The 25,579-nt window shown below is 45.7% G+C and overlaps 1 protein-coding gene across 1 annotated transcript in view; it reads right to left on the bottom strand.

The window, feature by feature from the left end:
• The window catches only part of SYNDIG1 (synapse differentiation inducing 1), an 83,786-nt gene extending 59,445 nt beyond the window's left edge, over positions 1-24,341 (bottom strand). The window contains exons 1-2 of the mRNA XM_067294645.1: positions 24,231-24,341; positions 10,993-11,561 (exon numbers count right to left, since the gene is read on the bottom strand). Of these exons, the coding sequence (XP_067150746.1) occupies positions 10,993-11,472 (480 nt within the window). The 5' untranslated portion in view covers positions 11,473-11,561; positions 24,231-24,341. The remainder of the gene's footprint in view (positions 1-10,992; positions 11,562-24,230) is intronic.
• Between the last annotated feature and the right edge of the window lie 1,238 nt (positions 24,342-25,579).

Genomic DNA, 25,579 nt, shown 5'->3' with positions numbered 1-25,579 from the left:
AAACTCCTGTCTTGCCAGTCAGGAGGTCATGCCCCAGAGGATGTCTCCCCATATCATGAATATCCTGCTGAAAGCACAGTGTCCTACACAGATGGATGTTAATTACAGCAATGACAAAGAAGGAAAACAGCTTTTTTCCTCCCACCCTCCCTCCCTCCCTTCCTTCCTTCCTTCCTTTCCTTCCTTTCCTTCCTCCCTCCCTTTCCCCTGGTTATTTGGGATGGAGATGATGGATCTTTCTCCGGTGGATTAGGCAATGCCTCCAGATGGAAGACTCTTGATGAGTGAACCAATTGAGACTTCCACACAGCAAGCTCTCCACCGTTGTGGTGTGCATGCATGTTTTTAAATAGTGCACATCTCTGCAGCCCTAAACTGCATTAGGCACAGGTGATGTGGGCAGAACATGAACCGGATTCCTACAGAAGGTGACAGAGGATGAAGAGGAGACATGGACTTTGCTAGGAGAAGGAAGAAGTCTACTTCCTAGAAACAGAATATATGGGATTTTGCAGAACTGGTATTTAGGTGACAATCCAGTAGGAAACCTTGAGCTCTGTATGCAAGGGGGGTGCTTCTGACATTTCCTCAACGGCCTGTGTAAGAAGCCAGCCTTGAACGTAATCACAAACGTTTTCCAGTGATGGCCAGCCTGGAGACTGATACAGAGAAGCTGAAACACTGATGAATTTCAGTCTTTAAAATTGAATTAGCTGCTTCAACTGATAGTAATACTACCTGAACAAATGAGTACAGAAGGGAGTGGGGAAAGAAGAGGATATATAAGAAGAGGTGGTGCATCATGTAGAGCTCCAGTCCTGAAAAGACTGTGGCTTGGGAGTAGGAATCAACCAGCACGGAGCAAGACTCTCTGTACAAAGAGTTGAATGTAGAGATTGGATCTTGGACTGTGTTTTACAAGGTGGCGACTCTGAAAAGGATTGCTAGCCTGGTGTCCAAGGTAAAGAGCAATCTGAAACTCAGCTTCCACTGTGATGCATCACAGAAGAAACAAACATGATCTGTGGATGGGGAAGGAAAACTATAGTGCTACAATCCCCTACATATCACCCAGGGCCTTCTGGGTCTGCTTCTGGTACCACCATATCCCAAATATGTTGGAGAAATTAGGAATCAGAAAGCAGGTACATGTATGATGCCACAGAAAACCTATACAGGAAGTAGAGAAGGTAACTTCCCTTGTAAGTTTAATTTAAGACATGATTTTATCACAGTCTGTTAGTACCTGCATGAGTAGATAATTTCTCATCAGAGACAACTCTTTTGTTTGGCAGAATAGCATAAGAAACACCAGTGACTGAAAGTGGAATAGATGAAGAGCAGACACAAAGGTGCAGATTTTTAATAGAGATGGTGATGAATATTTTTCTGCAGTTGTAATGGATTTTCTTATTATCCAAAGCCCTTTTTTAAATTGAGGTTAGCTATCCCTAAAAGGTATGTGTTTTACCTCAACCAAGACATTATGAGTGAACAAAGGCTCTCCAGATAGCCTTCCATGGACTGCCTGTCATGTACTGGAGGCTGGGCTTGATGATTGCATAATCCCTTCCAGTATTAAAACTAGTCACACTTGCAAAGTCAGATAGCAATATATGTTGAGAACTACTGATGGATGTTGTGAACTTCTGATGGATTCTGATGGATTCTGATGGATTTTTCAAGAAACAACCCTTTTGGTATTACTCTTTTCTTCCCTTCAGAGCAACCAATTCAGCAACATGCACTGCATACAAAACAAATTTCTGGGATGGTCCTGTGGGTTCTGCTCCAAATACAAGTGGTCCAGTGCTCTGTTTTTGACAAGGACCAACACAAGATGCAACTCTAAGATAATACATGTTCTGTTTCCCTCCTCATAATGCCTGTTTCAGTAATGTGGTTAAACATGATGCCATATTCTAACTAGCACTCCTCACTCCTTTGCTCTTCTGCAAGCAGTCTGAGTTCACCTGTATGGATCAAATGACAAAAGTAGCATGCTAGATGGTAACTCTCCCAAGAAGGGCTGTATTTTATCACTACTCTGCCTCAATATACTTACATGTTACTGAGCACCATCTGGATGACACTTACTTAAGTGGTGATGGCTCCTAAAACCTGTTGCCATCATGGATTCTTTATTCTGAAGTTTTAAGCTTTTTTTTTTTTTTTTTTGGGGGGGGGGGTCTTGCTCGCCAGCTCCCATTCTAAAACATCTTGTCAATCAAACAGCCAGCCTTTCAGGATGTGCTTGCACAGGTTTTTCCTTGCTTTGTGTAACACAACAATCTACATGTAGGAAGGCTTTTAATTTTTAACCTTGCAAAACCAAAACACATCAGTGGCACAACTTCAGTGCAGCTGTCCAAGACCATTCTTCCTCCTGTCCCCTTGGATTTTGATCATCTCCCTTGTGATGCTTTCTAGACACCCACAGCCTGCCTATCCATGGCTTGTCAGTAACCTGCAATCAGCATGTTGCCTCTGGAAGGGGATTACTGCAGAGAGCAATGAACAAATCCATACTAGACCAGGTGAGCTGCCACGTTCTCCTAAATCACACTCTTTCTCTCAGAGAGCAGTAATCACCAACATAGAGTAAATACTCCTCATCTTTGTGTGAGTGACAGGGGCTCCCAACAATCTCTTGAATTCATGGGGAAGGCACATGTGTGTCACAGCATGTTCATGCCTTGGCAGATGGGCCAGCAGCTGCAACAAAGAAGTGGCTCTCAGCAGTTTATGCTGTGAACTGTTAAGAAGGGTGAAGCTGCTGCTAATGCAATGTACTTTGGTATCGTTATTCATCATGTCAGCAGGGTACTCATGGGGCCTCACTTTATGGCCCCCAGTCAAGGAGTGGAGTATTTTCACAGTCAGCAGACATCGAATTCATGCAAGGGGCTGTTCACAGCAGAAGCACAGCAGGTGTTCTCCACCCCACCTTCTGGAGGAGATGGTCTCACCATTGTCTGTTGAGGAAGACTAGGGAGATACACCTCTTCCCTGAGATAATTTAGCTAGAAGAGTAACAGTACACAGCTCAAGCTAGGAGAGGTGACCCTTCAAGCCCACTTGGGCTCTGAGTAACAACAATAAAGCAGAAGGTCTCTCAACGTAGCTGAAAGATTGTTCTCTCTTCATTTTACAGCTTACTTGCCTTTCTTTGTGCCTTCAGGCTTCAAAGCAGCGTGCCCCCATCCCCACCTTTTGCAAATGGCACCACACAGTTTATCCACAGTCCCTACCACTTACATGCTGGAGCATGGGGAACTCACTGTGTCATGTCAGAGTGACAACTCAGAGAAGTCACAGTGGAGAAAGAGAATTGTTCTGGGCCCTGGCTGTAATTAACAAGATTCATTGAAAGGCATTTGGAGACTACTGAAGGTGACTTCCCAGCCATGCTCCCTTCACCAAGGTCTGGATAATAAAGGTTAATATCCCTTGGCATGGCTCAGTATCTCTAGCCTCCAGTGGCTTCTCCTTTAAGGGAGAAAAATAAATCAAATGCTAATGAAGCATAATCACTCTTGCAACGCATTAATATTGTGCCTGTGGAGGAATATAGGGACATAAAGCATGTCCGATGGGGTCAGACTAGTGGTCCACCGAACCCAGTGTTCTGCCTCTGACAGCAGCAGCAGGACATGGTGTGTAAGAAGTGCACATGAAGCTGGTCACTTTGTCTGCAGCACATCTGCTGTGTTCCCCAAACATCCACAGCTCTTGTGTGAGAGATGTTAGAAAGAACAGCCTTGCCAATTCCTTTTGATATCTGCTTGTGGACTCCTTGTCCATGAATTTAATCCCCTTTGAACCTGCTGATCCTCCACTACCTCCTGTGGCAGCAAGTTCACCATATTTCACTACCTGCTGTGTAAAGAATGATTTTCTGTTATTTGTGTTAAGACAATCTCTTACTAGTTTCCTTGAATGTTCCCTGGTTCTATTATTACAGGTTTGGTGAACAACAGCTCTGAATTCATTCTAACCTTCACCTTTTGTATTTTGTAAAACTGGCTCATACATCCCTTGGCCTTCCAAAATGGAGAGTCCTAACCTTTTTCACCACTCTTTTTGTAAGCAGGCTGCTACATCCCCTTGATCATTTTAGTTGCCCTTTTATAACTCCACTATGTCCTTAAGAAGTGGGGACCACAATTGCACACACCACTCAGAATATGGGTACGCCAAGCTTTTATATAGTGGCAAAATGATGCTTGCCCTCTGTCTTGTTCTTAGTACTATTCTTTATGATACTCCTCATTTTGCCGGATTGTTAGCTAGCTCTGAACACTGTTCTCTGAGACTTCACAGAACTGTCAATGATTTCTCTACAGTCTCTTTCCTGAGTTGTAGCTCCCAGTTACAAGCTCAGCATCATGTCCACATGGATTATTTTTCCATAAATGTATTACTTTCCATTTATTTACACTGGGAATCAAATGCCACCACTTTGCCTACTCAGTTTTGTGTGGTCCTTTGAGAGTTGTTCTCCACTGTGATGGCATCTGAGTACCCAAAAGAACTTAATACAATCCACAAACCTGGAGATTTTTTCTGACCACTCCCTTACCAGGTTATTGATGAAACTGTTGAATAAAATTAGCCCTAGCTACAGTCCCCTCTGCTGCCTCTTCTCCATTCTCAAAAATGACCATCAAACCCTATCCTCCTCTGGAAGGCATTTGGGGGTTTATGTCCTGAACCGAACTCTTTAAAAGCAGAAATTATTCAGTTCAGAAACCTGCAGGTACTAGTAGATCACCTCTTCATGTGCAAATTTCATGGCCTCCCATAAGCCACATGCCTCCATCAAGCCACACCTCCCATGGAACACTGTTGTGACCAGATCCCCACAGCAAGATGTCTGAGCAGCTGCTGCTGAAAGAACCATTGCAGCAAAGCTTTGCCCTTGGCTCCATCCTGTTCGTGTACTTTCATGTCACTGTGGAGAGCAACTGGGAAAGAAGAGATCGCTCAACCTTGGCTTGGGATGCTGAAAGTTGTATGAAGGGATCAGAACCATTGCATCCAAGGTTTAATTACTAGCCTCATCAATTTCGACCTTCTAAGATAAATTTGACTGCAAAAGTCTACAACTCATCCTTAACTTGCAAAACTGCATTTTAAAGCAAAGCTAGTCGGAGGCATAAGAGGAGCCCAACGCTGCCTCTGGAATCAAAAAAGAAAAAAATACCTCTAAATAAAGGACAAATTGATGGAATGCCAAACATCTAGAAAAGAAAACTTCATTTCTCACCTGAGAGAACTAATGACAAGAAGGAGCCATGACAACCAACTTGCAACTCAGAAGAATATAAGGATTCTGAAGGAGGACTGAGAAGAATGAAATACTGCACAATTTGTTCTGCACTGAAGCCAGGCTTAGAAACCATTATATATTGCTGGGGAGTAATGCTATGCCTTGTACATTTTTGCTGGATCAAGCCTGTGTGTTTTGTGCACTCCTGTTTTACATTACTTTCCAGGAAATAAAACATCCAAGAGACTGCAGACTCTTGCTTCCAGCAGGCACTTGCAATATTGCAATTTCAGCTGTCCAGAATTCCACTCAGATGTGGTTGTTAAGAAAGTTCCTTCCAAAATGGGATCTTCATGTCTGAATTTTATTTCTGTATAAGCATTCCAGGAACATAAAGGCAGATCTATACAGTGTTCCATGCTTTATTGGTTAAAGTCCATTTTCCAGTGTCAGAGAAAAAAGGTGACATCCCTACCTCAGACCAGTGGGTACTTCACTGTAACTGCTTCCAGAGGAAAGTTGTCGCTGGTTTGTTCTGGGCACGCACTGCACAGACCATTGGCTCCTCCAGTAATGTAGCATGTTCACCCCAGCCTGCTCTTTGTCCATGCTGCAGAGCTGTGCAGAAGGGGAACCCCACCACATTCAGTGCCCCAGGGGATGACCAAGAAGTCTTTCTGGATGACTGGTCCTGGGGGGAGGCTTGGGACACAACAGCTCTGCTCTTCTCAACACAAAGCAGGATATTGCAAGTCTGTGCGAGGCTAACAGCTGGCAGCATTGAAATAAAACATGCCTGTCATGGGGCTCGATGTGCACAAACCCCCTCCAGGGCCTTTTTTTCACATTGCAGAAGAGACACAGCCAGGAGGTCCTTGGGAATGCTGAGAGGAGAGGTTAGATGGAAGAGAACAAGGCTTAGGATCCACCTTCTGTCTCTTTATATTTTTAGGCTCAGGTTGGAGGGATGAGTTTCACAGCAGCATGAAGCTCTTTGCAGGGGAAAAAAAGAAGGAAAGTTTAGCTTGAAAGCACTACATTTCTTTTCTTCTTTTACTCCCCAGAACATTCTATTTATTTCATTTTGCAGAGGCTGTTTCAGACATTGCTCAAGAAAAGAAAGAGGTTTTTAAGAGAGAACCCTGATGTATTATTTTATGCCACACATATGAATAATTCACCTTGTTGCAGTCCTGCATGCCATCAGTAGCTTGGGTTTCTTTAAATAAGCCAGCTCTCTAGGGGTTAGGAGGAAGACTAGCCAGAGTGTAGTCTGACAAATGATGTTTCTGGATAAAAGATAGCAGTGCATTTACACATGAACTCTAACAAGATGGTATTTCAGCTAGGAACTCACATAATATTTCACTGCCACCACATTTGACAAGTTGTCTGTCCATTAGTAGTGGCATAAAGAACTCATAAGATATTTATAAGCATTCCAGCAGTACCTAAATAGGGAATCATTTGATTTCAGGGATGGGCACAGAAAGGATAAGTTTAAAGCTTTGACAGAATGTGCAGCCTTCTGCTTTCATCCCTGATAATTGCTGGAGCAAAGTGGGGCAGTATATGCTAATGAGAGCTGTTTCAGAAATGTTTTTCCCTCCAGACAATTATGTTTTTCCTAGGCAACCTGAATAACATTACGCCAGGACCTGAGAAACACTGCTCATAAAAAAAAACCCAAGAAGTTAAACATGGCTAAACTGTTGTAGCAATGGGAAGGACACCTAGTTTGGATGTCTCCTGCTCCTCTGCCACATCTCCCAGGATTTTTCAGAGTCCCCAGGCTTGGAAAGGGAAGAAGATGCTTCCTTGCAGGCTGTGGTGACTCACTGGAGGCATTGCTGAGCTGGGTGGATCCATCCTGAAGGCGATGAGAGGTAACAGAGCAGCAACCCCTGCAACCTGGCTGGGGGGCTGTTCAAACCCAAACCAAATCGCTGTCAGTCAGAATAGCTGCTGTTTTCCAGAAACTTTCTCTGCAGCAGTTTTCTACAGGAAAACAACAAATTTTCTGGTTATCAACAGCCCGTCTCTCTTCAAAAAAAAAACCTTGGCAGAAACACACAGACGAGCAGCGTCCATAAAAGCTGTTCCCTGCATGTGGCCATGGGTTCCAGTAAGTATTACATGGTGGAAGTCTTACAAAGGGATGAGTTATATTTTTCTCCACATCTTAAGAAATTAAAGATCCAGTCCTGAAAACCCCTGGGCAGGTGGTTGGCACTAACAAGGGCAGTGCCAGGGAGACATGGGAAAGGCAAGAATGGATACAACTCACAACCCCAGGGCATTTTATTGAGATGGCTGAGTTGGTAATCCACTTGCCTTGCCTTGATGCACACAGAATAGGAGGTGGCCCTGGGCTTTTGAGAGACAGTAGTTTTTCTGCACAAAGCTCCCCACTTTTGCTAAGGTTTGCAAAGATACTCCTCTTACTTCTTGCTTTTCCCAGCCAACATTAAATCAGTGTCATCACACAGCAAACAGCTCCCAGACCAACACGGGGCACTCCAAGGCACTCCAAACTCTTCCCAGTGTTATCTGAATCCTCTGGTTTCACAGTGGCCTTGAGCTACCACTGCCCACAGCAAAAGCTCACACGGCAAAGAGCCACACTGGCTGAGGGAGCTACTCTTCTCCAGCTGGTCACTCATTGCTGGCCTTCTCTCAAACATGAGGCCAGCAGACCTGGATGAGGTACTGCACCCTAGCCCCCTTCCGGCACAACAGACTGTTGTTCAGACCCTTCCAAAAGGGGGCTCTCTTTAGAATTTTCTCCCAGAAAGAAGTGCCAAAGTGGATGCGTAAAGGCAGAAAAGCCTTACAGGAATTGAGCCTTGATCTGCTGTTATACTATGCAGCTCCCATCCTTCTATGAGCTGTGGTGTGGCAGGCAATAAAACAAGATACTCAGCAATGTGCCGTGTATTCTGGATGGCAGGATCAAATTCTTCAAGTCTCTTGCAGTGTGGATGTAAAACCTTCTATTACCTTCTCTTGCTGTTCTCCTTCAAAATGCTTCCAGCCTTGATACTAACCCCTTCGGCCTCATTTTGAGCCTATTAATAATGTAAAGAAACATTTGCCTCCTGTCAATAACTGGTGAAAAAAGCAGTGTAATGAGCCAGCCTCATTCTGTGTGATTCAGATGCTGTTTTTCTCATTTGGACACATAGAGGCATTTTTATGCAATTAACAATCCAGCATGGTTCAGTCCCCTGCTCAGTGACCGCTGTCCTCAAAGGCTTCATTTCTTCCATCCCTGGAGTCTCAGCACGTTCAGCCATGTCTCTAGCAAACCTCTGCATTAGCCAAGCCCAGGAGGCCCTCACGCATCTGGCCGCATAGATACAGCATCTGTCCAGATGCTGTCACCTCTTTTGCTGGTCTTGTGCAGTTAAATGTTTCTCTCCTCTCCTTCCCATCTTTCTGCAGTACCAACTGCATCTGCAGACTTGGGCCCTCTTGGGAGGCCACCAGTTATTCCCAGAGCTGAGACCCCTTATGCTCATTGCAGCTGCTCTGCAGGTTAGACATTTAGGTCTGGTTCATGGAGGAGTGTAAAAACCACAACACTGCATTGCGCTGAGTACCACAGCAACAGAGCCTGATACCAGGCTGGAAGCAGAGATTTTGCACACATTTCTGATCAGACAGTTCCTTCCCCACATCTTGCCTCATCTCCTACTTTTTCCATTCTCCTGGTGGAGGAGAAACACCAGTTTAGAACAGAGGAAGACTTGTTGGTGCATACTTTGTGCATTTCTGCCTCCTCTGAGCACTTTGTACATGTAGGTCAGGACAGCTATCATATTTTGTTTATTAATAAAGTAACACCCAGCTGACTTAAGTAAGGTTGGGCATCTGTGCTGCTAGATGCAGTACACACATTTAAGAAGGGACATGTGTGACCTTAGGAGGGTATAGTTGGACATATAGGATAGGAAGAAGGAGAAGACGGGACAGTGATGCACGCACCATCACAGCAAGACACCTTGCTGTTTGAAAAGACATGGGTAAAGAGACTGTCTCCCTTCTCTCCTCGAGAACTGGAGAGGGGAAGGATGAAGTCAATTTCCTCACACCTCCAGTTTTACAGGTAGTTTTCTAGGAGCACGTGTTCTCTGTAGAAAGCAGACCCAAACCTCCTGTGGTACCCTTTCAAAGAGGTACCCTGATTTAGGGCCCTACATTGTAAAGACTACTTGAAAAATCCCACCGAGAAAAGGGAAACAATTTTTTGTAGGAAATTTTCTTTTCCCTTGTCCCGCCTATTTTTCGGGCCTTTTTAGCTCATCCTCTGGCAGTTAGCTACAGAATGTCTTGCTCGATTTGGATTGACTAGAGGGAGGAATTTTTTTAGCTGCCAAAATGTCAGGCCAGATGTGTCAACAACACCATTAGGCAATTATATGCTCGCTGTGGTCACTCTCATCAAAACTACTGTGTGAGAGAAGCTAGGGTAAAAAGGCAGCATCTAGGCATTTTGTTTTGCTTAAAAAAATGAGACTTCTCACAGCCAGTTCTGAAATGTTGTAGAAGGGTGTGATTTGAGCCAACACCATCACAGGCCTCAGAGAAAAACTTTTTGTCTCTGTGAAAATATTGAGTACTGCATTACTGGCACAAACCGGGAAAAACACTTCTCTCTCCCTACCTTATCAATACAAAGAGAAAAGAGAATAAAAGAAAAGTCAGGCTTTTGTGCTGTCCTTCTGCTGATCACAGGGTGAGATACCAGTATAATAGGAGATGAAAATAGAAACTTTGGAACTTGTTATGTCTCATCGGAGAAAACTCCTGCAGGAACGAAACACAAGAAAATAGCCTCTTGATCTCATCTCGGACCTTCAAATAGGAGCTATGCCTTCCCTTCAGACAGGTGATTGGGTCTTTGCTAAGTTAGGAGCCTGTGACTAGTGCTGGACAAAGTTTTGGGATCAGCAGTACTATGCACACCCTCCATCCCTACATACAATGCCAAACACAAATCTGTACAATAGTTGGGCAGCTGGTTTCAACCAAAAAGAAAAAGCTTTTTTTAAGTTAAGAATGTATCATTTAAGAAAGAATGAAGTTGATTTCCATAGTCTGCGCCATTTGGAAAACAAAATGCGTCTTACTTTAGTGTGAACAATCAATGAAGCATAGGAACCTAAAAAGAAACATTGCATTTTGGGTCTAATGAAGTGTTTCACTTCATAAGAACTGATTTTTTGATTTCAGAGGGAAGGGATTCATTGTATCAAGAAACCCAAAGACTTTTGGTTGTGTATTCATTCAAAGACAGAAATGTGTCATGGTTGAGCCAGTAAGCAGAAAAACCAGCTTTATGCCCAACCCAATTCAAGAGAAAGCAACGGGTGATGTTGGCCTGCTGTGTAAGACAAGCTCCACGTATGTGGACAGCGCCTCCTGGCCCTGACCTTAGAAAACATTTAAGCACATGGGTCTTTTTCTGATTGTGACCAGCCCTTTCAGAGGCAGGAGGGAAATGATCATCCCCATTAGGGTCAGTGGGAATTTTGTCCTTAGTACTGGCAGAGTCAGGACTTTGCTAACAAGTAATGATCAGCGCTCATACACTGTCTTGGCCAGAGGAGAGAGTGATATAGCTGATCCCGTGCAGACCAGCGTTTGGAAGCAGCACATTTAACCCCAGATTTTTCCTCCCCACCAGCCTTCCCCACAGATTCCAAATAACATCTGACCTCTAGCTCCTGGAAATCCTCTTCTTCCTCCACATCGTAGGAGAGGGTGTGAATCTTGATGTCATCTGCTGAGAGGTCAATGAATTTGCCGTCTGGGTACTCCAAGCTGTCTTTGGTGGGGGAACGGTCTTCAATGAAGGTGGTTTCACAGCACTCGGAGCTGATGCTCTCCCCCCAGGAGCGCAGCACGTTCTCCGAGTAGAGAATGATGTTGGGCCGGTAGTGAGACTCCACGGTCTGCTGCAGCATATTGGGATCCAGAAGCTGTTGCACAGGGTCATTCCTGCCATTCTCCAGGCAGCTCTGCGAGGAAAGGCTCCCCACTCGGTGGCCTTGGTACTGGGGGGTCGGGTACACAGAGACCAGACCATCTCGACTCTCTGCCACTAAGTTCCTCGTATTAATTAAACCGTTCCTTTTCCCGGCTTCAGCTATCTTATTGTGCATTAGCACACTGTTCTGTTCAATCAAACCATCCATACTGGGAAGTGTCTGAGGGAATGGGACGGGCTGTCTTTATTTGTTGTACCTTAGAAACAGGTCACACTGGAGCAGTGGCTCCCATTTTCCTGAAGAAGAAGGGAAATACATACCAAGGTGAGAACATGAGTACTGAATAACATATCAGGGCACCCAAATCAGCTTGTCTTTGGTATCATCTCATGAGGAAATACATCCCCATGTATACACACGCACGGCCCTACTCTCCAAATATATCCCCACTTACAGAGATGAAAAAAAAACCACCCATGAGCTGGACGGGAGCAAATTACAACGTGTGGTGACAGAGGACTTCCTGAAATGTATTGCTAATGGGGGGGCCCTGTTAGAGAACAGTTCTGATGCCTCCTCCATCCTCCCACACATACAACACTGTCATTTTGGGGACAATCTCCCCTTCTTCTAAACAATCTAAAGAGAGAAGTTAAAAAAAAAAAAAGATAAAACGATAAAAGGACCATTTTCAGGTCTCTGAGAGCTGCAATTACAAAGGCCAGGCAGCTGATGTCTTTACCCATCAGTTTCTGTGTCTAACATTCACCCTTGGCAAGTACTTCACTACCCTTTGAAAACCCAGCCAAAGGAAAAACAAGGAACCAGCTCTCTAAATTGACTGAAAAAACACTGCCTGAGGGCAAGATCAGATCTGACCCAGAGGAATTAAAACTCTTCTGAATGTGGCTTCAAATCCCCAGTGTTGTTTTGGGTGTGCTACTTCCACCGAAGCCTCTGAGGCTGCCGTACGGCAACAGATTAAAGGGCTGTGATGGGGCTTGTTGGCGTGATCACCCCCAGATAGATCCACCTGGAAGAAATGAATGCATGAACAGGTCTTGCTTGAGCCCTGGGACCTCTTCCTATCCTTGTGCATAGGAACAACAGCTGTTTTCTGTCCCACCAGGCTCTGTTTTGTGTGAGTTGCACTGAGGCATGAGAAATCAAAGGCATAGTTCAGTAGGCTAAAAGTACTTATTTCTGGCCAAAATAACTTCTCACCAGGACAACAGTTTTGCTCTTGTGAAGCCAAAGGAAACTGCTTTTTGAAGTATGAATGTATCTGTCATATCAACAGTGAGCTCAGGATTTTGTTTCTATGCCTAATCCAAATCACAGAAATGCTCCTGGCTTCAAAGAATTTCATATTTGATCCTCTAAGGTCAAATCCTTAGCATGAGATTAAATCTCCCCAAAGTACTGCCTGGAGGAAAACCAGAATTATGTACATATTTGTATAATTTTATGTATGTGTATGTAAACACATATGTATATAATATATACACATATATATTTTGATATACATATATGTATGTACGTTTATAATTTTGACTTGGTGCTTGCTCTCTAATTCCCCTTTATATCAGAGATCCTCTGCAATGGCTGGCAAAAGCCTAACTTCATTTCCTCTAAATAATTCTAGACTTTAAACATCTGCGTTTTTTCCTTTTGTCCTGCAGGAGATATTTAAACCATTGCTAAGATCTGGCCTTCTGTCCTTACACTGGGAATGAAGTAAGAAGCTTGTCTACTGTACAAGAAAGCTTATCTAAGTATGTTCCAATGTTTGTATTCACAGCACTTGCTTTAACATGAAGAAAATTCATTTTATGCTGTTGGGAAATAGTTCAGAGCATGTCCTAAGTGAACTGGCAGGAAAGCTGCACAAGTAAAAATCACCATGGTGGGATCCCAGGGAATTTACACTACACTGGTCTCAGCCTCCAACCTGGGGAACCTGCTGACAAAATTAAACTAATCTGCAGATTCACTAGAAAGCCTGGACTCAGTTTCACTAAAGGATTAGTCCTGATGCTTTAAATCCCTTTGCAGTAGGTAAAAGACTGAGAGCAGATGCCTTATCTTTCCAATGAAAACTCATTTACGTATGCAACTATGCCTGTGCTAAATAAACAGAGAACCATGTCCTTCCTCCCTCCCCTCTGAAAGAAACAATAAAAGTACACCACCAAGATGAGAAAGGCAGAAGCTGAGGAAAACTAATGTGGACCCAGCAACCAGAGTAAGCTGTCTCCAGACTTTGCTCAGTTCCCCCCAAGCTGGCTTGAAAAATGTGCAAGGGCACAAGTCCCCCTGGCATGTAAGACAATCTGTTGACCCCTCTGAAGTCAGAGAGACATCACCCAAAACTGTAAGGTGCCTCAAAAGCATTCTTGGCCCTGGCATTTGTCCAAGCAAACTGAGGTGCTCAGTAGAAATACCCTATGGGACTGCTGCAGATGCGGTAGGAATTGGAAGGAGATGTGCAAACCAAACAAGTCCCTTCCCAGAAAAAACAACTGAAGATGTCAAGATTCAGTCATTGCATCAATGGCTCCAGCAAAGCATGGGTCAGGCCTTCCACCTCAATGTGGTCATATCATCCTGACAATGAAATATTGTCTGGTTTGAATGGCACTCAGGAAAATGCAATTTTAAGGCAGTTTTATCTCATGCCTTCAAGCTGCGCTGTCAGATTCTCTTCACATTGTCTCTATACTCTCCTATTGCTATCATTCAGATAACGTTTGCCTCTGAAACTGCAGGTCTCACCCCAGGCATTTCATTGACAGCTGTGCTGCCTTCATGGAAAATGCTCAGTTTGAATGGGTGCAAATGAGGCTCTACAGACATGGTGACACCCAAACTACCTCCTCAGAGTATGTAGGCTCGTACTTGTTCTTCACGTAGTTTTGGGTGGCCATCTTGATTGATTTTGTAAGGGCTGGATTATGAGAAAAGGTAACTCCAATCTCCTGGTCCCCTTTAAAGTTGTCTTGCAACGGGACAATTCAAAACTATGGGAAATAAAAGCTGTCCTTCAGTCCTTCTCACACTCCTCAGGAACAAGAGGGGGAAAGTAAGCAGAAGTCAGAGGGAAAAATGCGTTAGTATGTCTAAGTGACCTAGGACTTTAGAAAGTCACTGAGATGTCGGTGTGGTTAGGAGGACTGCATCAAGCAATCGCTTGCTCCCAGATGTTCACCAGCCTAAGTGACACAGGAGCCAACACCCTTCTGCAAAAGACTGATTGAAAGGAAGCCTGAGATTCAATGACATTTGAAAAGGTGATTTGGCTCCAAAGTCTTTGGAGCACTGACAGATAAGATCCTGCGAAATCCTGAACCTAGACTGCTCATGATGGCTTTGGGACTCTAGGACTGATATCTCTACCATCCCAAGGAATTAAGGACAACTAGGTTGCAGGCTCAAGCATCCTCTCTTATCACCCACACCGCTAAGGTGTTAAAACACTCCACAATCTGGCTTCAATCTGTGCTCTCTCCCAGCAATATCTAGGCATAGTTTGGAGTAAATAAGTGCCATGAATGTTCCTGAGAGGCACGATGGGCAAAGCCACCTTGTTTTGGTGGGTAAGAGAGTTTAGCTGCATGGACATGGTCCATATTTTACTATTCAGCCTGTGGGCAATGGGATGGACCCTTGTTTGATTTATTTCCTAGAGAGGACAGAGCCTGAGGTGTTTGCTTAGCCCTGCCATAGATCTAAGCATCTATCTGGCTAGTGCCTACCTGCTGTACATTTAAAACAATCTTGTAAACCAGGGCCTTTTAGCAGATTCTGAGTGACACTGTCCCCTCAGGATGGGGGAGAGAGGAAAAAAAACATCCAAAATGAGGTAAGGACAAGACAGGTAACATCTTCCCAAACAGAGCTCCTTCAGTAATAGGGCTAATGTATTGTTCAAGACATCCTCTCCAGAGTCCTGTGTAGCAGTGCAGCTCACATGCCTTGGGGAAGGTCAGCAGAGAAAGAAGCGAGTGGCAGCATGCAATCGAGGAAATTTGTTTAACCCTAGTGTCATTTCAATCTGTAGCTGGCTGGCTGGCTACCTCACCGCAGCCTGATCCAGTGTTCTCAGCCCCACAAGTGTGTTGCTTAATGGTAAGGAGCTGGTGAGACTCTGATGCCTTTTCATTATAATAACTTAACAGCAGAAAATAATAATAATAATAATAACAACAAAGTAGCATTGATTTTTCTTTTCCAGGTGAAATTCCCAAGCGGCTTGGCCATTAGGCTTAAATCAATAGCACCTTGATTGCCAGTGCATTTTGATGCATAGCTGAAACAAGGTCAATTGCTGTCTGGAGAAACAGAAATCTTTGAGGTACCCAGAGATTCTTCATCAATAAGACCACAGACACCTGAGGATGTTTCTTAGAAGTAAGTAACTGTAGTTAAACCAGGTGTGTAGGATGGCTGGGCTCAGTCTCCTTGCAGAGTAACATTGTCCCTGTAAACTACAGAGGTGACCAGCTCAGCTTGATATTAACTTTCAGATGAATAAAGCAGGTGAAATGAATCCCCTCAGGTTCAGCTGGAGGAACAATGGACACAGACATGTGGTGGTGTGTGATGCTTAGGGGGCAAAAAGCTGCAAAATTTTATACTATGCCTCAGAGCCTGAATCCTGCCTGGAAGGACTCCTTGGAGGTGGAGGTTGATCCAGTCACTATCCTCCTGTCCTTAAGGGCTTTCCCTGACATGAACCAGGTCAGGGTCACATGTTTGAGACTCACAGGCAGGTTCTAAAATGAATATTGCCCCAATTTCGAGGCCAAAAAGCAGCCTGGAAGATCCTGGGTGGCCACAGGACTGAGCAGATAACCTTTGATAGACAACCTGAGGCAATCACAGGATGCCTTCCCAGCAGGAAGCCGGCATTCAAAGCAAAAAGAAAGTCACTCTCATTCCCTAGGACTCATAAGGTTTCAAAATGATGCTGACAGGAAAATTAAACTCATCAGAGGTTCAGCCCTTTAAATAAGAGAACTGTTCAGTCTGTTCCAAGATGGGGAGCTAATTTAACTGGTTTGATTCAGGTTTTATTTGTCTTGATGCAGCTTGAATTTCTCCCAACAAATTGCTCACTGGTACACAGGGTAACCTGAAATAATTCTGCTCTTTCAGACTTGAGGCTGGAACAAGAAGGGAAGCCTAAGTTCAAACTATTGACAAATACTAGATGCAGTTCGACCTATATTTTTCTTTGGGGATAAGACCCAGGTCTCCGTCATTAAAAGTGGAGTTATTCATTATTAGAATCTTCATTATCCCCCAATTTCTTTCTTTTCTCTCTCTCTCTTATTCTCTCTCTTTTTTAATAAAAAGCTGCAACCAGTGCCAAGATATCTAGTCTGCACTGCTGAGGTTTATTAAGCTATCGTTTGTGTTACAGCAAAGCTCAGATATGGTAGCTGAAATCAGGGTTGTGCTCTGCTGGGTGTTCTGCAGACTCCTGCTACAGTGACAGCAGCTGACAAATTAATTAAGCAAAGGGTGTGAGAGAGAGACATGCAAGCTGTAGAGAGGGCAAGGAGAGAAGAGCTAAATGCTGTGCCCCAGGCTCTGGGAGACAAGGAGCAGAAGCCAGCTCTGCTACTGCCCATCATTTTGCAACTCCTTTGCTCTTCTGCAACCAGGCAGGATGCTGTTGTCCTCCTGCCTCCATGGGGCTCTCCCCTTCCCACAGCTCTAGCACAGCCCCAGGGTGTTTCAGCCTTCGGGGTGCCCATGTCAGGGACCAAAAGGTCTGTGTGAATGAGCAGTTCAGTTGCCTCTGAAATACCTTTCCCTATAACAAATCAGAAAAACATTAATTCAGGCAGAGTTACAACCTCAAGGCTCTCACCTGGCCACATCAGACATCACTGGTCCAAAGACACGGTTTATTTGTAGGGAAGCTTGGAGAGGAAGGCAAGCCATGGTGAGGCCAAAGGCAGAGCCCCCATGTGCTTCCAAGACTTAGGGCTGTATCCCTTGCCATTCCCTGCAAATCATGCAGAGTGTCAGCTGGGAGAAAAGGCTCAAAGAGCTGGTATTCCTCTATGTGGAGATCTATCCTGGATACAGGGAGAAACTTCTTCCCCATGAGGACAGTTCAGCACTAGGAGAGGTTACCCAAGGAAGCTGTGCAGTCTCCATCTTTGAGTTTTTCAAGATCCAGCTGGATAAAGCTCTGAGAAACCTGGTGGGACCCCATAGATGACTCTGCTTTGAGCAGGAGGTTGCGCTAGAGACCTCCTAAGGTCCCTTCAGTTTGAATTATCCTATGATCCAAACCTCTCTATTCCTAGCAGACTCTCCGCTGCCTCCCATGCTCGCAACAAGACATTCACTGCCCCCCTACCCTCCTGCCAACCCCACAGTGACTCCAAACCTAACACCAGCAAGGCAGGAAGGGACAAGCACTACCCTTTGCAGGGCTGCTCCACCAGCAGAAACCAATGAGGCCTCATGAGCACCAGATTCAGCAAACTGCTGCTGGGTTCAATGCCAGAACACAGAAAGCAGAAAGGAGAAAGCTTTCTTAAAAAGTGGGCAAGCCAAATGATGATGGCTGCAGCCTGATAAAAAACACAGTGTGAGAGCTCTAGACTGAGCTTTGGAGGCTGCAGGTTTCCTGCTGCAATCTCTCAGGTGTGAGGGTTTTTTTAATGGATAACACAATAGGCTTCAATGTGGTTTAAGGTCTTTCAAACATCTAGAAATTGCATCATCACAGACAGACCTTTTGCTTGAGAGAAATCACAGGCAATGTATGGATCTGGAGAGCTCATTAGAAAGTAAAATATTTAAGGAAAGGAAGGAAGAAACCTTTCCCACTTGTATTTTTCTCCTTTGATTTAGCTGTGCTCATTAAAATAGGTTCTGTTTTAAGGGAACGCTGCTATTTCAGCAGCTGAAATTCCTTTTGACCTATTAAGTAAACTACAGGGAGTTTCATAAGGCAGTGCAACTAATTCACACTGGGAAAGTCAGGAATGCATGCATTAGTGGTAGTTAAATGTTTAATTGCAAAGGGTGGAACTAAAAAGACCTCCATGGTATTTTAGCGTTACCAATAAGCATCAAATCCAGTGTGAGATATGGGCTTGTCCTGCCCTGAAAAGAGATTATAGTCTAAAGGGAGGACAGACTCACAGTGCAGTGAAGTGGCCAAGGTCACATCAGAGGCAGTAACAGAGTGGGAAATAAAATACAGGTCTCTTGATTGCCCGTTCAGGGGTATATTTAAATGTGGAAACAATTACCATATGCAAAATAAGCCTGTCTGAATAACTGATTGCTTGGTCCATTAGCTGAATCAAAGAATGGGAGGGAGAAAAGGAGGAATTACCTTGTGTTGACCTAAAACAAAAAAATGTTACCCATGCAACAAAATATTTCCTTCTGAGCAGAAGGAAGTATCTTGCTTGAGCCAAAATGAAATGTTACGTTTCATTTCTTCATTTTTAATCAAATGAGCTGGCTTTTAGTTCAATTTGCCTCAAGTTGTTTCCAATGAAAACTTAGGCTTTTCTAGCAATCCTCCTTCCCAACTGGTTTTGCCAGCCACAGCTCTTTGCTGAGTTCAGTCTGAAATCACAACTCTTTTCATTTGATGATAAAATTGTGCTTTCCAGCTAATAAATGACTGACCTGAAAAATAGCACCTGGCTTTAATGTAAATAACCCTGCCTGTTGTAGAAGGCATCGGCATAAAAAATACCTTGCCATCTGCACAACTTATGGCAGTTGCTTTGCAAAGTGAAAGCAGTCCAAAATCACGCTCCGTGCCTTTTTAAGCGAGAAATTCATTTCACCAACGTAATCAGGAAAGCCTTAGTGTCAGAAAGCTATTATCAGCTACCTAACTGCATCTGGACACGTGAATGCTGTGAATCAGCTTTGACTGAGTGTCTGGTGAGTTCAGCGTGAGCATACAAAAACCATTGGATCCTGTCCTAACTCTGTACCTCCACATGAGCCATCCTCAAAAGCTGTTCTGTACAATTCTCTGTCCAGCCCAGTAAAACTAGCCTTCATGAGATAAGAAGTAGAGCAAATGCAATGAAACAGCTCAGATCACTACCTTCACCAGTTTGGCCAGGCTGAAGGATCTGTTTGCTAACTCTAAGAGCAGAAAATTGTGCTGCCTTCTGCTTTTGAAGCAAGTGAATATAGCTGTTCTATGGGGTGTAAAATTGCAGCCTTAATTGTTTGGAGTGCCCTCACTGCAGAAAAAACATATCCAAAGTGAGTTTCATGACTCCCCTGCATGCAATGGAGAGCATTCCTAGCCTCTGTCTAAGAGCTGCTCCAATGTATGGGGAAAGCTTGATGACCTCAGGCCCACATTTATCAGGCCAAGTTTGGGGCTGGAGCAGTTCCTCTTGCAGATTTAACCAGGACTCATGCTTTGCAGAGTGGAATCTTATGTACAGCTGAACTGCTTGTTTCACAACATGTGATTATTTATTTGGAGGATGGGTCATATTCTCAGGTGAAAATATATAATGCCTCAGTCCACTTGGTTCCTACACCTCAATCTAGATGGTTTCTGAGAGTCAATCTAGTTTAAAAGGTCTGGGGAGGACTGAGTTATCACAAAACCCCGCTGCCTAGTTTCAGTAATGCCTGGTGTTGCAATAGATCCAAAAGACTCCAGCCTAGAAGAAACTACCTGATGTTATGCCCTGCAGAAACCCACAGCAAGGCAAGTAGCCTACAGCAGAGCATCTAAATGAACCCAGAGAAGTTTACCTGTCTCCACTCAGGGATATCAACCACATCGTAGTTTCCAGGCATGCAGATGAATTGCAGGAGCAAAGTAACCCAAGGCACCTCCGTCCTGCCTCTTTTCCCACTTACTTTGATATCCACTGGGTAGCTGCAAAATTAACGCTGCTGCCTCACAGGATCGCCTACCTGCAGGCTGAGCCTGGTGCCTCTCTTCAAACTAAAATCTCTGGTTAACTGTGTTTGTAACCAGGCTGGCCCACAGGCAGAAACACCCAGATGGGGCTCCTGGGGTGGCCCAAATGATTCACTCAAAGCTGATTCTTCACTGGCAGCCGAGCCCCCACAGAGCCCTAGTCCTTGTTCACCCAGCTCCTCAGTCTCTGTTGCCCTTGTATTCAGGCAGCAGAGCAGGACAAAACACCTATTCAACGCTTGTTCTGCAGGTAACGCACAAAAGCTATGCCCTAGGCTGGGATTTAAGGTACTCCTGAAGCAGGAATGATAAATAAAGAGAGGACAGAGTAGGAAAACAGTGTGGTGGTACAGACTTCACACAAAATGAAGGTGTCCTTATCTCCTGCCCCAAGCAAAGCAACCCAGGGCTGGAAGTCACTTTCCTAGCAAAACACTTCAGTGGTGCTGTATTTGCTAGTGCCAGTTCATCAGGGCGAGGATGATTAGATTAAGCAGCCAATGCTGGGGCAATAAAATCAGGCTCACTTCATCGGTTCTAGAAGAATTGCAGAGCCAAGAATACACTGTGGGACACAAGCTTTGCAGAAGAAGTGATTTAGACATCACGAGTCTCTACCTGGAGGCAGACTGGGCAAGCAGGAAAATACTGAAAAGTAGTATTGGTGGGTGTAGATCAACCTTGAAAGTCCTTTTTTAACCGCATATTCATCCCTCCCCTAGAAATCAGAGTTGGGATGACACATGGGGCCCATTACACTCAGGACACTGCCAGAGTTTGAAAAAAAGACCTACATCCTCTTTCTTCCAGGATTGGAAGGGGCAGAGGAGATTTCTATACAGGAGGTGCAGGCATTTGGCTGCAGCAGATCCACTCAACATCACCTCAGTAATCTCATAAGCCAAATGCAATGGGGAGAAGGGAGATCATTTCGCTGAAGAGAGCACAAGCGTAGGAAGAGCAGGGTGGGTGGGATGGGTGGAACACCACACGCTGAGAAGGGACAGCATCTCCTGGGACTGAATCAGCTATTGCATGTAGCCGGCAGCTGCTCTGGGAGATGTCCTGAAGGATCATGCTGAGCACAGATGTCCTGCAGGACTGAATGTGGACTGAATGTCTCATGGGATCTAGGATGAGCAGGTCCCATCTCAAGGAGCTAAACTCTTTGCTTATCCCATAATTGTCTCCCAAGAAAATTATTCAGTTGCAAGGGCAACTTCAGAGATCTTCTGTTTCCTCTGTGGATTTTTAAGGGGTCTGAGCTTTACTCAATCAAAGCACATAAACCTAGATAAACCCTGTTAAACCTGTACTGAAATTCCACCAACTTGATGTGAATGGTCAGTTTATTTTTCCATGTCTCAGTGAATAAGACATGTCTCAGAGCTTAAGCACAGAAATACTTTACAGCAAGGATTTGGGTGGATGGCTAATGAGGGACCTTTACACATTCATATTTTGTACAGAAACATATACACAGATATACATTTACAGTGATGCTGTGCTTAAAATTAGGAGTGCTAAAGGCATGAATGGACTCACACCTCTCATGTACTGCACCACTATTTTAAAATGCAGTCTTTGCTGATGCAATGAAAATAACGATAGTCCATCACTCTTCCTGTATTATGACACCAGACTCGCAGCATGAAATCTTTTGGGCCAGATTCTTAGGTGGTATAAGCTGGATGGGCTCTACCTAAATTGTCAGGGTCACAGCCATGTACCTCTGCTGAGGAACAGGCATTTTTGCTGTGATCTCATTGATCAAAGTAGTTTCCAAGTTCTACCAGAGAAAGGCTGTTCAGGAATGCTTGCTTTCATGGCCAGAAGATGTGTATGCAGACATGAGCGGACACACATTTACACACACACACACACACACAACACATACACCATTCACTTTTGCCAAAGCAGTGATTGCACATGCAGAGTATTTTTCTCCTATTTAAATCTCTGCATTTTTTTTCCTTTTTTTTCCCCAGTGGCAGAGTACAGATAATGACCTGTAAAAAGTCTAGTCTCCAAAGTGAAGAACCCCAAATTTGTAAGACCCAATATTTAATTTGCAATCTTAATTTAATACCCAAATAACCGGTTTAAAAGCTCTCCTGGACAGAGACATTTATGGCTGATTTATAAATGTCTGCAGATAGGAACTTACAGTGGAAAAAAAGACAAAAAATCTTTCCCAGCTATGCTGCACCTTTTCTCTACTATTATCCTTAGAAGCCAAAACATTTTAAATCCTGAAAGTGGCATTCATCAAATGTGTTGTGGTGGTGCCCATATACACTAGTACTGCATTACATCTGCATTTGTATAACGAAGAGCTTTGCTGTGTGAGTGATTTATTCTGGAGCGTATGGTACCAGTGGCGTGTGATGTCTGCTTGCCCACTTAAAAAGAGGAAACTTCATTTAATTCCTACAGATGCATTCATCTTACATACATCCTGGCATGAACTGTAGTTACCAAACTGCCAATAAGATGTCACCTTGGCCAGTAAAATGAGAAGTGGCTTATTCTTTGGAGTGAGGTAATTTGAAACTAATATAGAGAGCATCTAATGCAGCTACTTTGAAGATGATAGCTCATTAACTATAATTAAGAGCAAGTCATTTAAATACATGAATGTAGAAAAGTGTGTTCTCTGCGCTGACTGCATTTTGTGATACACAATAATCCCCCAGAAAGTACCAGTTAACTCATCTGCTTGGCTTTAAGAATATCAAAGCATCTTTTAATTGTTGTTAATGCCCTGTTTATGAGGGATTAATGTCTAATTATTTGTGATTTAAATATTTAATCTCTGTGGAAAGTTTAGATCTTCTTTCCTGGCTTCTTTTTCTCTCATTACATGCCAAGGCTGCATCCTCCAGTGATTTTGAAGACACGTTTCAACAGATTGCTCTCCAAAGCAACTCCTGCCACTAGGTAGCTCCATGTTTTTAGGGGGAAGAAAAGCCACTACCACCACGAGTCCTGGATAAACCTTTTCATCTAAGATGCACTTTGGACCAGAGATCACAACCAGTCCTGTTTCAGGAAGGCTTGCATTCCTGCGGTGCCAATTCCAGAAAGGTCTCAAAACATTTGCCAACCTCTTCCTACTTAAGGGTCCTCCTTGATCTCTTGCGGGATGCTTTGGTGATACCCTATCCAGAAGGCAGGGGCAGGCAGGGGGGACTTGTCCAAGGTCACCCCTCTCTGCCACTGAGTAGCAGGGACCTCTTATGTCCCCACTCATGTCTCCTCACCTTAACCATCCTTCTCTCCAACTTAGCAGTCACTGCCTGCAAACTAAAGGCAGGGGAGGGGTGGGGGGAGAAGGAAAAGAAATTCAACCCACCACCTCTTGCACAGGGTAGCGAGGGGAGTGGGCAGCTGTTACTGCGAGGGGGCCAGCCTGCTCCAGCCCCCCTGTCCCCCAACTCAAGCTCTGCTCCGGGATCCCACATGGGAACCTTGCATTTCCGCACAGCTCTTCTTCCCCCTGCCCAGAGCACCTGGGGGGGGGGGGGGAGGGAGGGTGACCTGGTGCTTGGAGGACTGATACAGTGAGTTGGAGGGGATTTCTCCTGGGGAAGAGAAGAAAAGGGAAAGGGGGATCCCACGCACAGTTTCCCTTGCAGAAACCCCGCCGGTCCTCCCAAGCCAGACCTTGCCACGGCCCCGGGAAAAGCCCGCTCCCTCTCCGACCCCAGCCGGGCTCTCACCCGGGGATCACCGCTGCAGGTCCCCCCCCCCCCGCTTCCCGCACGCCGCTGCCGGGGCCGCACGGCGCGGGGAGGCTCGCAGCCCCCCCGGCCGGGGGGGGCCGCCGCCACCCGCTGCGCCCCCCCCAGGGTCCCCGCCGGGGACCTCCCCCGGGGCGGCTGCGGGAGCCGCGGGCCCCCTCCCCGCCCGCCCGCCCGGCCCCACTCCGGGCAGCCCTGCAAACCCGGGGTGGGGGGGGGGCACGGATTTTGGTGCGTCCCCCCCCACCGGGGGGGGGATTGGGGGGGGGGTCACTCACCTCCCTGCAAGGTGACCGCAGCGCGATGCGCCCTCCGGGGGCTACAGGAGGCGCTCCGGCGGCGGCTCAGCGCCCGGGCGCGGTGCCCGGCAGCATCCCGGCGGCGGCGGCAGCCGGAGGGCGGCGGGGCTGGAGGGAGCCGGGGGCAGCCGGGGGGGCCGGGGACAGCCGGGCAGGGCGAGCGGCCGGCGGGGCTGCGCCGCCCGCACCGCCGGGCTGCACTGTGCGCTCCGCTCGCGGGGAGGAGGAGGAGAAGGAGGAGCAGGAGGAGGAGGGAGGCAGGGGGAGGCAGCCCTGGGTGGCGGAGCGGGCCAACTTTCCTCCTGCAGCAGGAGCAGCCCCAACCCCTTCCCTCACAACCCCCGTGCCCACCCCCCACCCCCGGCACTGCAAAACCCTCCGATCTCTGTCCCCAGTCGCCTCCTCCTCCTACCGCCGGGGCCTTCCTCCCGCGGGGGGGGGGGGGGTGTGTGTGTGTGTCTCTGCTGCCCCCCTCCCCCGGCGCTCAGCACCCCTCCGGGGAACACCGGCTTTTCCCCCTGGCTCCCCCCCGGGTGCCAGGCTGCCTCCCTCTGCTCCCCTCGACCCACTGCAGAGGCACCCTGGCAGTGCTCCCCCAGGGGCACAGCCACCTGCGAGCCCTGGGCTGGACACGGCAGCTCCCCAGGGAGCAGGGGAAGGCTTCAGCGTGTCTAATGAAGTTTACTTTATTTGCTTATTTTGCTTTTTAGTATAGTGACAAGCACATTGCGCTGCATGCTGTGGTGGTGAGGGGGTGTTCCCTGCTTTCCTGATAACCATAAATAATACGTGGAAGCAGGGTTCATTCATTTCTCTTTCCATCTCTAGCAGGCCTGCTAGCCAAGTCATTTGCCTAAAAGCTTCTCTGTCACCATTTCTTTCTAGATGCTTCAACATCTGTGGCTCAAAATGCTATCAGAAGATCACAAGCCTGGTTTAGAACATTGCTTTCCTTTGCCACTTCAGGGAGAGGGACACGAAGCCTTATATTCCCTGTGCATTTTTTGTTGTCTCCACCTCTCTGCCTGGGGTAAGGCTGTTTTCTCTCCTTGCTTGCTTATTGCTTGTTATTTGTATTCCCAAAATAACCCATGCCAAAGCTTTGCTGAAGGTGAATGTTTGTTTTAAAACAAATAACTTGTGCCTGTCTTGGAGATTTTCAGCAGAAAATTCCTCCAACTCCTTTTTTCCCTCTTTCACAACTTTCAGTTCTTTTCCATTGTGCTCACTCTTCAATTTGAGCAAAGATACTTTCCCTTCTTCTTGAGCCAGTGGAGCCCATTCCCTGGGATATTTCAGTTTCATCCCAGAAAAAAAAAAACAACAAA

Source organism: Apteryx mantelli, chromosome 3 (assembly GCF_036417845.1).
Source record: "Apteryx mantelli isolate bAptMan1 chromosome 3, bAptMan1.hap1, whole genome shotgun sequence".
Taxonomy (NCBI): Eukaryota; Metazoa; Chordata; class Aves; order Apterygiformes; family Apterygidae; genus Apteryx; species Apteryx mantelli.
This window is presented reverse-complemented; position numbering and strand designations above follow the sequence as displayed.